The sequence below is a fragment of the Chamaea fasciata genome, unplaced genomic scaffold, assembly GCF_029207755.1.
Source record: "Chamaea fasciata isolate MVZ Bird 193981 ecotype frontalis unplaced genomic scaffold, bChaFas1.0.hap1 SCAF_8, whole genome shotgun sequence".
In the NCBI taxonomy this organism is placed as follows: Eukaryota; Metazoa; Chordata; class Aves; order Passeriformes; family Sylviidae; genus Chamaea; species Chamaea fasciata.
Genome location: NW_027094093.1, coordinates 810640 through 825350, shown reverse-complemented (window position 1 = coordinate 825350; position 14711 = coordinate 810640). Strand labels below are relative to the sequence as shown.

General features: G+C 59.4%; 3 protein-coding genes across 8 annotated transcripts in view; 2 read left to right on the top strand and 1 right to left on the bottom strand.

Annotated features, from left to right (window-relative positions):
* Positions 1–2108, top strand: part of COL18A1 (collagen type XVIII alpha 1 chain) — a 36997-nt gene extending 34889 nt beyond the window's left edge. For both annotated transcript variants that reach the window (XM_066189343.1, XM_066189342.1), the window contains 3 exons: positions 61–258; positions 542–657; positions 746–2108. In XM_066189343.1, coding sequence (XP_066045440.1) covers positions 61–258; positions 542–657; positions 746–959 — 528 coding nt within the window. In that variant the 3' untranslated portion in view covers positions 960–2108. The remainder of the gene's footprint in view (positions 1–60; positions 259–541; positions 658–745) is intronic.
* Positions 1906–7583, bottom strand: SLC19A1 (solute carrier family 19 member 1). Its single transcript, XM_066189344.1, has 6 exons — positions 7434–7583; positions 4793–5091; positions 3358–4105; positions 2910–3102; positions 2685–2826; positions 1906–2585 (listed from the first exon to the last, which is right to left on the bottom strand). The coding sequence occupies exons 2-6, from the start codon at positions 5003–5005 to the stop codon at positions 2397–2399; spliced, it is 1485 nt and encodes a 494-aa protein (XP_066045441.1). The 5' UTR covers positions 5006–5091; positions 7434–7583; the 3' UTR covers positions 1906–2396.
* A 4446-nt stretch (positions 7584–12029) lies between these two features.
* Positions 12030–14711, top strand: part of PCBP3 (poly(rC) binding protein 3) — a 52285-nt gene continuing 49603 nt past the window's right edge. For 2 of the 5 annotated variants that reach the window (XM_066189333.1, XM_066189332.1), the window contains exons 1-2: positions 12033–12051; positions 12304–12394. In XM_066189333.1, coding sequence (XP_066045430.1) covers positions 12353–12394 — 42 coding nt within the window. In that variant the 5' untranslated portion in view covers positions 12033–12051; positions 12304–12352. Of the gene's footprint in view, positions 12052–12303; positions 12395–14711 lie in introns of those variants that run through there. The other 3 variants (XM_066189341.1, XM_066189327.1, XM_066189337.1) reach the window with 3 other exon arrangements.

The following is a 14711-nucleotide window of genomic DNA, read 5'->3' as shown; positions in this document are numbered from 1 at the left end:
GGAGCTGACGGTGGTGGCCAAAGACATGTACCTCAAGCCCCCGTTGTCCCCTCTTGGCAGCTTCACCTGGTGGCCCTGAACACCCCGCTGAGCGGCGGCATGCGTGGCATCCGGGGCGCCGATTTCCAGTGCTTCCAGCAAGCCCGGCAGGTTGGGCTGGCCGGCACCTTCCGCGCCTTCCTGTCCTCGCGCCTGCAGGATCTCTACAGCATCGTGCGCAGGGCTGACCGTGCCACCGTCCCCATTGTCAACCTCCGAGTACGTGGGTCCCCATCCCCTTCCCAACGCTCTCTGAAACTCCAAGGGATCATAGAATAGCATCACAGAGTCATTATGGTTGGAAAAGGTCCGTTTAGGATCATGAAGTCCAACGATTAACCCAGCACCACCAAGGTCTGAGATGCAGAGCATAGCAAAGCCCCCATCCATCATGAAGCATCCCCTTCCCAGAGGCTGCTGGGGCTTGGAGTGTCTGGAATGCTCTTGGGGTGCAGGCAGGGCTAAACCCCCTCTTCTTGCATTTTCCCGCCCTTCCCACCAGGATGAAGTGCTCTTCAATAACTGGGAAGCCCTTTTCATGGGCAACGGGGCCCCACTGCAAGCCGGTGCCCGCATCCTCTCCTTTGATGGCCGGGATGTCCTGCAGGATGCAGGATGGTGAGTGCAGGATTGAGCCACGGGGAAATGGGGTTTGAAACATGGTGGAGCAGCAGCAGCAGCAGCCCCCCACCTTTCACCCTTCCAGGCCACAGAAAAATGTCTGGCACGGCTCAGATGCCAAGGGCCGGCGCCTGCCCGAGAGCTACTGCGAGACATGGCGGACAGAGGAGCGCGCGGTCACCGGCCAGGCTTCCTCCCTGGCCTCTGGAAAGCTGCTGGAGCAGGCGGCCAGCAGCTGCCAGCATGCCTTCATCGTCCTCTGCATCGAGAACAGCTTCATGACTGCCGCCAAAAAGTGACACCTGCCCTGGCGCCCCCTGGGTACCCCCAAGTCCCCAGGGAGAGTCGGGCCAGCCTGCACCCCGGCACCCCTGGGCCCCTCAGCCCCCTCCACACGCCCGCTCTCGCCCCGCAGGTGTTTCCTTCTCCCGCAGACCTGAAGCCAAAGAGTATTGCCATGGCCCCTGCCCTGGGTTGGCAGGGGCTCAGATCCCACGCGGGGCAGGGCAGCCATGGGCTGGCAGCCTTCCTCCTCCTCTTCTAACTCCTAATATTTAACCACTTCAGCTTGTTTCCCTCCCTGCTCAGATGCTCTTTTTGGGGTGGCTGGGTGGGAGGATGCTTGGCAGGAAGATTTCAGTGCTGCCATGCAGGCTGTCCCCGGCAAAAAGCCTGTGGGGCCTCTCTCACCAGCCCCCCGGCCCTGTGCTGTCCTCATCAGGAGCTTGGAGTTGGACACAAATCCCTGCTGCTGAGGCCATGGGGTCTTCTCCAGCCAAGACCCCAGCATCCCACCCAAGGGACTGTCCCGTGGTGATGCTGGGGCTCTCCCAGATGGTCTCCATTCTCCCCAGGTAAGGACCATCCCATCACCATCCTCATCTCCACCTCCGAGCCAGCAGAACTCTGGTGGGGATCCAGTCTTCCCCATCCCATCCACGCACCCTGGGGACCCCCAGCTGTGCCCCCACAGCCCAGGTACAGCCACAGCCAGCCCAGCACAGGTCCTGGGGTGATAGGGTGGCCCCGAGGCGTGGCCAGCTGTGCCCTTGGCACGTGTTTCTCTGTGTGTGTGCGTGTTGAGCACGTGTGGTACCAAGGACACGCACTGCCACCCCCCTCCCCATGCCACTTTTTCTGGGCTCGAATGGCGAAGACGCAGCAAAGCTGGTTGGAATTGGTGTGGGCAAATCCAAGGTGCTAAAAAAAAAAAAAACCAAAAAAAAAGAAAAGAAAAAAGAGAAATTTGTAACTAGCTTTTTTTTGTTATTGTATGGAAATTATTACCATAAAAGCTGTGCGAGTCACACGGTCTCTATTTCTTACAGTCTACTGTATTTTGTGTAATGCAATTTAAAGCCTGTGGATCTTTACATTATTTTTTTGTCATCAGTTGTGTCCTATAAACCATTTTCTAAAGGCACTGAATAAAGAAACATCCTCTTGTACCCTGGCTCCGTGCCATGATGGGGATGCAGTGGGATGGGGTCCCCATCCATACCTTTGTGTATGAGATACAGCGGCAGCATCATGGCAATCCTGCCCCCACTCTGTGTGTGGGGACAGGGAAGGGGCACAGCCCTGTCCTCACAGAGCAGGAAACGTGTCCCAAGGCTTACGTCCTTGACAGAACAGCACCCAGGACCAGCAGTGGGACAGGACAACAAGCACATGGTGAGGATGACAACGCTCACTTTGGGAGGCAAGAGCCGGCCACAGTGTCGCGGTGCCAGCGCTCAGGCTCGCACGGTGCCTGCCTCCGGGCTATTCTCCTGCGCTGGGATCTCCTCTGGGGGCTGGCACGGCTCCTTGGCCAGGGCCAGCTCCACCGGCTGCCTGCGGTGGCTGTGCTGGACACCCACTCTGATGGCCACCAGTAGGTAGACCACGGCCAGCAGTGTGAAGTAGCCAAAATATACATGAAACTGCAAAAGAGGAGAGAGGGGAGAAGAGCACTTGGATCCCTCCCTTCATCCCGCACCCTTCAGGGACCACCTCCATCCTAGGTGCCCCCCCATCCCTACCTGGGGATGCACAGATAAGCCCAAGCCCCTCTTGTCAGCCACGATGACGGTGATGACAGTCTTCAGCACAGTGGCAAAGAAGGTGTTGACCCCGAAGACCAGAGCACAGAGCTCTTTGGAGAGGGAGGTAGCAATCTGGAAACTGGGAAAAACAGGAGCACTGGTGAACCCCTGGCATCAACCTGGCTGCCGGGGTGGGAGTGGGTCCCCAGGAGCACCACGCACATGGCAATGGGCACCAGGAACTGGTGGGAGCCACGGAAGAGGATGTAGGCAGCATAGCACAGCCAGATGTTGGTGGTGGAGTTCATGAGCAGGAGCAATCCCGCCTGGAATGCTGTCACCACTCCAATCACCAGCTCTGACCACAGCGTCCAGCGGATCTTCACGTAGCCGGCAGCAAAGGAGGCGACGGCTCCTGGGGAGGGATGAAGGATGCTGTGAGCACCTCAAGGATCCCCTGCCCTCCCTAGGCTGGGACTCAGCCCAGTGACCATCACGTCATCCCCAATGCCAAACCACCAAAAATTCCGTAAGGACCACCACTCCCAAGGGGTGCAGCAGGACAGCAGTGACCCCCTGCCGCTCTGGTGTCCCCAGCCATTCCCACAGGAGGCAGCAGGATGTGAGTGTCCCCCCCACACCCCCAGCGTCCCCATGCCAGACGAGTTACCCAGCAGTGTGGAGGCAGCATCCACGCCTCCATTGTACACCCGGCGGTTGTCTGTGGTGGGAGAGATCTCGTTCCAGAGGATGTGTGCATAGTACAGCATCAGGTAGTACCCAGCCGAGTTGAAGACCCACCACAGGGACCAGAGGCGGAGCTGGGGCTGCCTGGCCAGCGCTCCCAGCTCCCGCAGCATACGGCACAGCACCATGTCCTGCCAGCCCCGTGTCCCCACCCCCCTGTCCCCCTCGGCCATCCTGTCCAGCTCGGTGGGGACAGCGGCATTGCTGGCCCCCCTGGGCCGGTTGAAGAAGAGGCTGCGCCGCGGCCGTTCGAGGAAGAGGGTGAGGATGAGGCCGAAGCTGACGAAGCCCAAGGAGACGTAGTTGAGGGTGAGGAAGGAGATGCCGCCCAAGGTGACACAGAGCTGGCCCAACACAGAGCTAGTGAAGACCCCCAGGAGCACGGCGGAGCGGGAATAACTGGCCATCCGCTGGTAGCGGGATGGGGCGACAAGGGAGAAGATGTAGGAGGAGTAGGCGATGCGGGCGGCCATGGTGATGCCGTAGAAGAACTCCATCAGCTGCATTGCCAGGACAGAGGTGCCCAGCACCAGCAGCAGCCAGATGGAGATGTGGCTCAGGCTCTGCAGCACCAGCACGGGCTTGTAGCGCAGGTAGTCCGTCAGCAGGAAGATGGGCACGAGCACGGCCATGTAGGAGTAGGACAGCACTGGTGTGATCACGTTGGTCACCTGCCATGAGGGCAAGGAGGGGCTGAGCACTGGGCACATCCCTGGGGACGCCCCCCAACCTTCACACTGTGTGGGCACCAGCTTCTGATCCCCATGGCAGCACCTCCTCGGGGAGGAATGTGACTGACAGCATCCTCGGCTGGGGGTCTGGCTGAGCCTTGGCCCCTTCCCATGCCGGGAATGCAGCGTTCCCACAGGCGCAGCGGCCGGCTGGGATCGGGGCCAGCATCCCTTGGTTGGGAGACGACGACATTGTGGCCCCACCTCGTGTAACCCCATCGTTGCCAGCGGCCTGGCAGTACACCGTGCCATCATGGAAAAGTCTCCCCAGTGGGGGTGGGACATGGCTTCTCTCAGCCCAGCATCCTCCCACAATCCTACAGGCTGCTAAGGTGGGCAGGGGCCATGCACTGCCCCCAAAATCAGTTGCCAGCCTGGGCACGAGGTTTTATGAGCAAGTTGAGCCTGGGACTCAGGGGACAGGGTGACCTCACAGCCAAGTGAGACAGGGCCCCACACCACACCCCTGCCCTGAAAGCACCACGAGTCACCACACACCACCATGCCCAGCACATGACACCCCTGTGCACCCCAGAAACACAGAGGGATGCCCTGGGCAGCCCCTGGATGGTGACCGTGGCCATAAAGGGAGACACCAGGGTGGGGGACTGGGTGCCCACAGCTCACCTCTGCCTTTGTGAAGTTCTTCTCAGCCCCCAGCAGATAGGGGGTGATGAAGCTCTCCCCGGGCCGGATCTGTGTCATGAAGCCATAGAAGCAGAGGTAGAAGACTTGAAGCTTCCAGCGCTGGTCTGGCACCGTCTCCGACACCGGCTTTTTGGCACCGTCATTCTTAGGCATGGCTCTGCAGCAGGACAGTGGCATTATCCCGGGAACCATCAGCTATACGGGCTTTGCTGGACCACGCAGCCCCTCTCTGTCCGCAGGCGCTCTCGGACGCATGGAAAACCAGGGCGCTGCAGTTTCTGTGGAAAAAGCAGCATTTGGCACAGGCTCAAAATTCCTCCAGAATCGCAAGGCAAATAAATACCACTACCTTCTCCCCAGGAGATGTTCTGGGAAGAAGAAAAGCAGCCGTGCGTCTCGCTGTGCAGAAGCGGGGGGTAACTTCGGGCAGCATTCATACATCACGTGCATCCGGAGCCTGGATGCAGAGAGCATCTGGATCCACAGTGGGGCATCCTCAGCTCCCATCACCTCCCTTTCCTCCCCCTTAAGACTCAGTGGGGTTTTGCCGCTTCCAGAAGCAATGCTTCCCTCTGAGCTGCAGAAGCAGAGGGATGGAGACGCCCTGCACTGGGGATGCTCCGGAGGGGATGGCACAGGAATGTGCTGGCTGTGGAAACGAGTTAATGTGCACAGCAGGCACAGGGCCGCCTGTGTTACTCAGTAACTGGGTGGCTAACAGGACCTCAGCTGAGCCACAGGCAAGGGGCTGCCCCTTGGCTCTTCCCAGTGGGACACAATGCCCACCCTTGAGAGAATGCAAAATGCCATGAGATTCCTGGCCCAGAGGGGGATTAAAAGCTCACATCCTGAGGTTTGGCTGCAGGAAAGCTGGCAGTGCCAGGAGACCTGATTAACGGTCATGAGATCAGGGCAGGGACAGGAGAAGGCCTGGACTGGGTGTCCTCCCAGTGCTCCCCACTCCCACAAGAAGTCACCAAGGTGACTTTTCATGCCATAAAATTCCACGTATGCCAATACACGCCACCAGAGCAAGGTCTAGAAACCCGATTACCCTGATAACCACAGAACAACTAATCACAGTCATTAAAAAGTGAGTTCGTGGTCCCAGTCTGTGTCCCGCTGGATCCTGCATGGTGAAATTGGAGGATAATCCCCACCTACTGCCAGATAACACAGGACAAACAAGGACACAAAAGGAGCCAGCACCAATGGTGGCAGAGGAAAGCTGGCGGTGACCTAAACCTACAGGAAGATAAGTGCCCATTTGCCCCAGTGAGGACCCACTGCTCCAGCAGCATTCCCATGGAATTTCAGCACTGGTGCCTGAATACCACCAAAGCACTCATGTGCCAGAGCTCACAGCCAGGCAAACAGCCCCCACCTCCTAAAAAGATCCCTGGGGATCGAGGCAGGCGCTCGCTCACTCGCCACCCAGTGAGCCTGTCCGGCGCTCTGGAGCACTGGCCCCCCTGCTGTGGCAGGAAGGGCAAGGGGCAAGGAGCAAGGGCTAACCCCCACCAAACACCGACCCCAGCACCGTGCCGGGGCCCCTGCCAGCTGCAAGTGCCTGGACTCTGCCCCACTGCCTTCTTGTCCCCAAGCTGGGCTGTGGATGTCACCTGCAGTGGCTGCTTGCCGCCATGTGCATCACGACCCCTGTGGGATGTTTGCCACCCCCTGCTCCCCATTTCCTACCATGTCCATCCAGGAGAGATACACACATGCATCCCTGGCCCACAGGAAACCATCCACACTAAATCCAGGATGCAGCTCCATTAAGCTGCTCCATTCCCAGGAGCACTGGCTCCTAACTCCCAGCATGCGTGACCCCACACACAAAGGGACTCCAGACCAGAACCCATCTGGCTGCACCCAATTCCCCTTCTCCAGAACATCCATGGAGCTGCTCTGCACGAGGTGAGTGGGCACGGGTCCCAGGGAATGCTCCATCCTTCATCCCTGGTGCAAGCCAGGGAGTGGAGGGAAGATGGAAAGAGAGAAGAGAGAGGGAGGGAGGGAGTGGGAGAAGAGCCAGTCCGTTATGACCGTGTGAACCTGTTTATCACCGGGTTATCGGGGTGTGACCTTGGCATGGATCACTGTCACGCCACACACCGCTGTCTTCCCGGGGTCACGGGTGACACGGGTGGCCGAGCTCAGGCTCAGCTCCCCGCAGAGCCACGGCCACCGTGGCCCAGAAGTCGGGGAGGTGCTCTCCCCCCAGCCGCGTGTCGGTGACGGACAAGTGACACGGCCAAGGCACCATGTGTTTTGTGGGGAGGTGCCACGCCGAATGCGGAGTACGAGACCCTGAGACACCTTCCCTAAAACAAGGGCTGGCAAGCTCCTGAAAATACACCCTCGCCCACCGTGCGGGCACCTCTATGCCTCCCACCGCTCAGCACCAAGGGATGGGCGCTGTGCTGCGGGGTGCACTTGGCAGAGGAGGGTGTTGAGGGGGACACGGCACCTGCTCACCCTGAAACAGGGGCGGGGGGAATCAACGCACCACCTGGCACACATCCCCAGCACCCGGGGGAAACAACACTGCCGGCATCCCACGGACCCCGCCGGGCACGCCACCGCCCCGGCGACACCTGCACCCCGCACCCCGTACCTGGTGGGCGGCGGGCATGGGCGCTGCGGGCCGGGGCAAGGCGAGGATCCGCGGCTCCCCGCTGCCACCCGAGCCCGACCCGCGGTGAGCCCGGGAGAGCGGCGGCAGCAGCAGCAGCAGCAGGAGGACGAGAAGGAGAAGGAGAAGGAGAAGGAGGAGGAGGAGGAGGAGGAGGAGGAGGATGTGGGGGTACCTCGGGAAATGTAGTCGCGTCCCACGTGCGGGGCGGCGCGGGGACTACAAACCCCACAGTGCAGCGGGCGGGAGGAAGGGGAGGAGGAACAGGAAAAGGAACAGCCCGGCCACCCGTGGGACTGAGCTGTGCCAGCGCCTGTGTGTCCCATACTGGGATAAATCTCCCCCGAAAGCATCGGCAGGGAGTGAAGGACCGCCTTTTCCACTGCCCGCAGCCGGGGTCGGCTCCTCGCCCATCTGCCGTGGCCTCTGGGCTGCGGGCCCTGGGGGACGCTGCCTTTGGCTCCCTCCGCTGATGTACGATACCCATGGCTGCTTGGATTTATTTCTGCACCCCGTTTGTTTCCTGGGGGTGGATTTGTTCCGGTCTGCGCTGTGCCGCATTCCAGAGGGTCCCGAACAGTTGCCCCGCTGTGCTCCATGCAGAGCTCCCGAAACTTCTCATCCCCCCGCCCAACCTGGCAGCAGCCCCCGAGAATTGCTTATAGGGTGAGTCTGGCTGTCAGGACCAAGCGGGGCAGAATCACGGCCGTGCACTTCTCCCGGAGGGAAGAGCATCCTTAAAGGAGGTGGAGTCCCCCGAGAATCGGGCCCTGAGGCTGGTGCCCCATCTCGCGGGAGATGATGCATCTTCCGAACGCTTCTTCTCTCCCCGCCTTTCCTCCCCCTTTCCCAGCGCTCACCCTGCCAGAAGCAAATGCAAGCTGACAGGGCTCGGCTATTTCTCTGAAATATTTATCTGTTCCCGCCTGGAGTGCGGCAGCAGGATACCAGACGTCCGGGGACTGTCACACACACCTACCCCATCCAAGCCAGCCTGTAAGGTCCAGGCAGCCCTGGGTATTCCCACCCGGAGGCTTCCAGCCCTACTGAGCCCCCCAAGTGGTCTTGGGGAGGCTGGCCAGACCACAGCAGACGTGTCCGCCAGCTCCCTGTTCCCACCCTGTCCCTCCCGCGGGCAGGTGGGATCTGTCTGTCCATCCCTGATGGCCAGGATGGTGGCAGGGTTAGGTCCCTCCCTTAATGGCAGCCGGGTCCGGGGGCAGGAGCTCCTCAGGGTGTGGGTCCGGGGCGGTGCTGGGCACCCGAACAATTCCAGCACCCTGGGGCAGAGTCACCTTGGGCAGTGTCACCCTGGGCAGTGTCACCCTGGGCAGTGTCACCTGGGACTGCCCCCGGCCAGCACAGGGCAGCGGCAGGGACTGGGTAGGGGCAGAGCTGGTTTAGGGGCAGGAGCTGTAGCAGGGCGAGGGCAGTGAAGGGGCGGGGGCAGGAGTAGGGACTGAGCAGGGGGAAAAGCAGCAGTTAGGGCAAGGGAGGAGCAGATTCAGGGGCTGCGGCAGGGGCTGTGTTAGAGAGAGGGCAGTGGAGGGGCTGGGGCAGGAGCACGGGCTAGAGGAGGAGTTGGGTCAGGGGAGGAGCAGGTTTAGAGACAGGAGCAGGGGCAGGGACTGGGTCTGGGACGGGAAGGGACGGGGCAGGGGCAGGAAGTCGGCGGGCTGGGCAGAGCCGGGGGGGGTGGCGAGCAGTGCCGGGCGCTCCCGCTCGGCTCCGGCTGCCACCGCCCCTGACTCAGCCCTGCCGCTCCCTCGCCCTGCCCCAGCCGTCCCTCCGTCCGTCCGGACACAGGTAGGGCTTTGCCTTCTCTGGGGAGTGTGTTCTGGGCGTGGGAGGCCCGGGACGGCGCTCCCGGTCCCGCGGGGGCACCCCGGCACCTGGAGCCGGGCTGGAGGGTCCCCGTGCGGGGACGCGGATGGGTGTGGTGGCGGCAGCGTCGGGGCGAGGCGGCTCCCGGTGCGGCATCACTCCGGGGAGGGGAGGGCGCGCACCCACCGACCCTGTCCCCGTGTTCCCCCTGTCCCCAGGAGATGCCCCCGTGTGCTGCCACCTTCCCGGCTGGGCAGCTCTGCCAGGCTGCTGGGAGTTCTCTGTCCCTGGCTCCCAGCTTTGGGAGGCTCCTGGGCTCTGCTGAAACAATCCCGAAGTGCTGTCCCCGCTTGGGGAAAAGTGGGGGTCTCCAAGGGGGGCGGCTTTCTGACCCTCCCCCCCCCCCCCCACTGCAGGGAGAAATGTGCATGGGGACATGGGGATAGGTGACGGCAGGGATGCTGCATGGTTTTGGGTGGGAACATCCCGGGGGGTCCCACAGTGTGTTTCTGAGCCCTGGCTGCTGGTTTTTGGGTGCCAGCGCCCATGGGGTCTCACGAGTGTTAGGCTGGTGGTCATTTATGAGCCCATGCTCAAGGTGTGGTGGTCACCAAGGAGTTCAAACACAGCCTCAGCATCACTGCTGAGGGGGGATAAAAGGAGTCCCAGGCCTCCAAACTTCCCCTGTAGCTGGGTAGATAACTCCTGGGAGCCCATTTCCCCAGGCAGAGCTTTTCTGTCCTTCCTCCGAAATCAGAATCATCACAGAATCACAGAACGTTTTGTGTTGGAAGGGACTTTAGAGACCACCTAATTTTAACCCCCTGCCACAGGCAGGGCTGCCACCCACTCAGTCACTGAGCTGGTTCTTCAGCATGTGCCTCAAGGGAGCAGTGGGTGCCCTGCGCCGGGGTTGCTCCCCACTGGAGCCACCACCTCTCATCACATGGAGCAGGCTCAGGAGGGGTGAGTTTATTCAGCTCTGGCTCCTGGGGCAGCGTTTATTGCCCACCTCCTTTCAGCAGATCCTCCCAGGGGCTGGGTGAGACCCATCCTGGGGAGGGGTACATGCAGCAGCCCGGCCGGTGCAGCATCCTCCAGCACGCGCTGCGCTGCAGAGCATCCCCACCCCATGCGGATGCTGCATGGCCACCTGGGAATCGCTGCAGGGATTCCCCCATTGCTGTAGGCAGCCAGGACAGATGGGGCAGCCTGGGGCCATGGTGCCCCTGGTGCTGGGGGTGTGGGGGAATGCCCGCTGCTGGTACGGATCGGGTGTTCCAGGCTTTCCAGGCCTGGACAGTTCCTGCTGCCCATCCTTGGGAGAGCAGAGAGCGTTGGTGCATCCTGAGGGATGCAGTATGAGGGAGCGGGTGATCCTGGTGGGGGATACAGGACACTGCACCTGGGGTCTGGGGTGGGCTGGCAGGGGTGCAGGGGGGCCTCAGGGTGGAGGGGACGCTCAGTAGCCCCTGCTACAGACTGTAAGGAAGCAAACTGGGCATAGAGAACCCTGCGGAAGGTGAAGAAGCCACTCAAAATCTCCGTGACCTAATCCATGCTTTCAAGGAGCATTCTATAGCGGCCTGTGGGAGGATGTGAGAGGGAAATCCCTGTCTGAGCTCACTTTAAATGCCCTGGGCAGGTCCATGCAGATACCAAAGAGCTGCCAGACTGCTAGGGTCGGTTGGGCAATGCTTGGATCTGTGGGGCTGTGGCAGGAGGCTCCAGCCAAAGTAAGTGGGTACCAGTATCATCCCCAGCACCTTTCCCTTCTCTTTTTGATGGTCGCAGGAGAGGCTGGGCTTGTTTTGAGGCCCTGTACAGCAAGGCTGTGCTGCTGCAGCCACTCCCGGGTGGACCCTTCACTCCCAGCCCTGGGCAAGGAGCATCATCCTCCATCCTCTTTCCCTGTCCCAGCTCAGTGGTGCTCGTGCCCATTGCCACGGCCATGGTTTGAAGCTCCCATCTTTCCACACTGCAGGAATAGGTCCAATGTCATCAGGTTGGCAGGAAAACTGGGTGCTGGCACTTCTCTGCCTGTCTGCAGGGAGGCAGACCTCCTTTTAACACAGAAATTCCACCTGTCCCCAAGGGTCTGTTTTTTGTCAAGGAGGGATGGGATTCTCCAGCAGGCTGTTTACCTCTGTTTTGGGGAGAGCCCAACAAGTCTTGGCACACCAAACAATGAGGATCCTGTTGAAGCTACCGATGGGTGGTGGGTTCCTAAATGAAACAAGGACTTGGAGGTGCAGGAATCAAGAGCCTTCCCCCCAAAACAGCAAAATGAAGAGCCTTAAATTTTCCACCTTATTTTTATGAGATGTGTTTTCCCTTTTCTGGACCACAAACATTGTTCTGTTTGCTGGGCAGGCTTTGTGGTGGGACATGTGGGAGAGAAATGCCGTTCCCCATATGAGTGGCCTGGGGAGACCCATCTGGTCTGGCAGCAGCCCATCACTGGGGTCTTATGGCACATCCCCCTCCCTGCCTTTGCTAGGGTGGTGTTGGCATCATGTCCACCAAACTAGTGGGTGCACACAGTGGGAAAATCCAGCACTGAGCAAAGGAGGGGAAAGGATCTGCACAGGAGGGCAGCCAGCCAGCCTCTGCCAGGAAAGGGTTAATCCTGGAGCTCCAGCTCTGGTATCCTATTGCTGGCTACTTTGGCTAAAAGCTTTTTTGGCTCTGTTTCAAGGGCATCAGGCTGGAGGATGACTCATGCATCTCTGCCACCAAGGAGCAAACCCTCCTATCCCTACTTTACCAGCACAAGGTGATGATTTCCTGAAAATCCAAGCGCACTGGAGACCTCTGATTATGCCTTAGAGGACTCTGGTCAGCTGAGCTGGGGAAAGCTGCATCTAGGACTTGCTTGCCCTGCGGGAATTGTGGTGGTGACAGTCTCTGGCATGGGTTCAAACGGTTGTGTGGGTGTCCCCAGGATGGGGGGCTGCTGTGGGGGGCACATTGTTTGAAGGATGCTTTGCCCTTTGCCGTAACTGACTCTCATCCCTTTATTCCGCAGGGAAGGAGCCAAGCATCCAGCTGCAGCTCCACCCTCCCAGCGCTGCCAGATGTGCCTCCACCTTGTGCTGTGCCTACAACCCACTCTGGAGGTGAGGAGGCAGGAATGGCCCCACCACAGGCCTGGGGCTGCCCAGGGGACCCCTGGGGTGATGGTGGCATGTTCCCCACTGGCACAGGTCACTCAGGCTGGTGGCCATTCCAGGCTGGACCCTGCTGTGAGCATGGGGTCACAACCATAGGCATGGGGACATCATCACGGTGGGCACCATCATGGAGTGGTCCCCTTTTATCCAGGTGATGATCTATGGTGGGCTCCCTGCTGCCCATTGTGCTCTGAAAAGGATAAAAATGAGGCCTTCTAATGACGGCAGTGAGTGAGGGCATCCAGGGAACATCTCCTTGTGTGCAGGCAGAAAATGGAGGGCTTGGAAAAAGTTTTGAGGTTTCAGAATGGAGTCATTTCATTCCAGGCAGCCAAATCCATGCCTGGAGTGACCCTCCTCGGGCCAGGAGCTGGGCCAGAGACCTGCAGAGATGCTCACTCACTCTGTGCCTCTAAGCTTTCCTTAAAATATGGAAACAATTCCTATTTAAAGGCTTTTATGGGACTAATAACATGAAGGTAGGGCGTGATGGCATGAGCCCAGGGTATCTGGGAAATGAAGCCCTCCTCTGGGACAGTGTGGGTCTATGGGGCAGGCAAGCCTGTCCATGGTGGTTTCCTCTGTGACGCAGTTTCCCCACCTGGAAAACAGGTTTTTCTGGGGTTCCCTCAGAGAAATTTTGGGATTTTCCCCAAATCTCTCCTCCAGGGCATGGGGATGGATTAGTGAGGGACTTGAAATTGCCTGTTTTGACTGCATAGCTTGAGTGGCTGTGGTCCCCAGGGACACACCGATGGCTCACCCTCTGTCCCAGGCCATTCCTTTGGATGTGCGGTGGCACCCAGAGAGGTGGCACTGATGCTGTACTACAGTGGGTGTCACACCTCATCAGGACTTCCCTGGGCTCTGCTGGCCATCCATAATCCTCCATCCGAGGTGCAAACGCAGATGCCGCAAATCCCAGCCTGTACCTTTTCCATCTTCTCCCTGGGCTACAGCCTCCTCCCTCCAAGCATTTCTGAGTGCTCTTGTGCCTGTCCTCATGAGCTCTCCTGCCTTGGAGTTTTCTGAGGAGGGCTGACAATATCTGGCGACACATTTGTCCCTTGCAAGCACACAGGAGGAGTTTTCCAGCCCTTAGGCAAGGAAAGAGGGGATGCAAGAGAGAAGGGAGGAGAGGATAAAAAACACAACCCAGAAGAATGAAGGGTGGCATGAAATTGGCTGACCTTCTCACTTTCTGTGGCCTCTGGAGCAGAAGAAAAATGAGTTGGAGAGGGTTAGCTACTTGTGGATGGCCCCGGGAGCAGGACCGGGCTGTGTCTCCTTGGGCTGACCTCTGGTTTGGGGTCTTTGGGGCAGAAACGCCTTTCTGAAGGTGAGGTGAGCGTGGCTGGGGGTGATGTCCATGGTGGGATCTGCTGTGGGGCTTTGACATCAGCATGTTATCATTCCCAGTCCTGGGGATGTCTGTGTTTTGGAGAGAGTTTGTTTGGCTCTCCAGATCTTGTCCTCTGGACCTGGACTAACCCGCTCCAGTGGACCTAATCTTCCTCCAACTGTGAGGAAGACCCAGGGATTCCACTGTGGGTAATCCACCTCATCCCAGTGGCTGCTCCTCCGGCTTCCCGCACCCACCAAGGACCTCTCAGTCTTGAAGAAGCCTCAGTCCTTCATGGCTGGGGAGCATTTTTGGATGTTTTAAGAGGTCACCAGATGTGGTTTTCCCTACAGAGAAGCCAGCTGCCACATCTCCCTGCACAGGGCATGAAAGGCTTAGCTGGCTGTGACCTAAATGTCTGCTTGTCCCCAGACTGGGTCTCCACCAGGTATCCAAACTCCTGGTGCCACCTCTGCCCTCGGGGGTGCTGTGATCCCTCTGGGTATTCTGGGTGCTGCTGGGTTTGCCAGAGGAGGGAGGAAAATCTGGAATGTTGAGCTTCCCCCCCATGCCAACTGATTTGTCCTCTGGGAGATTAGTCCCTTCCCAGGCTTACAGGGGGATTTGTGGCTGCTCCATCTGCCTGAGCCCAGCAGATCAGTGGATGCCAGGGAGGAGCAGCCTGAGCCCAGCTGCTGTTTGCACTCCCAAGCATCCCAGTGAAAGGGCTGCAGCCTTCTTTTGGGTGTTTCTGGCTATATTGGTTGGAAAGAAGCCAGGCAGGTGAAAGTCATGCTTGTAATGGGGTTTAGACCCGAGACTGTTTGTTCATGGAGCTGGTGAAAACCATTTGGAGCAATGGCAGTGTTTTTAAGCTGCTTTTTAGGCTGGGGGAAAGCCTTGAGGATGCTCCAGGATCTC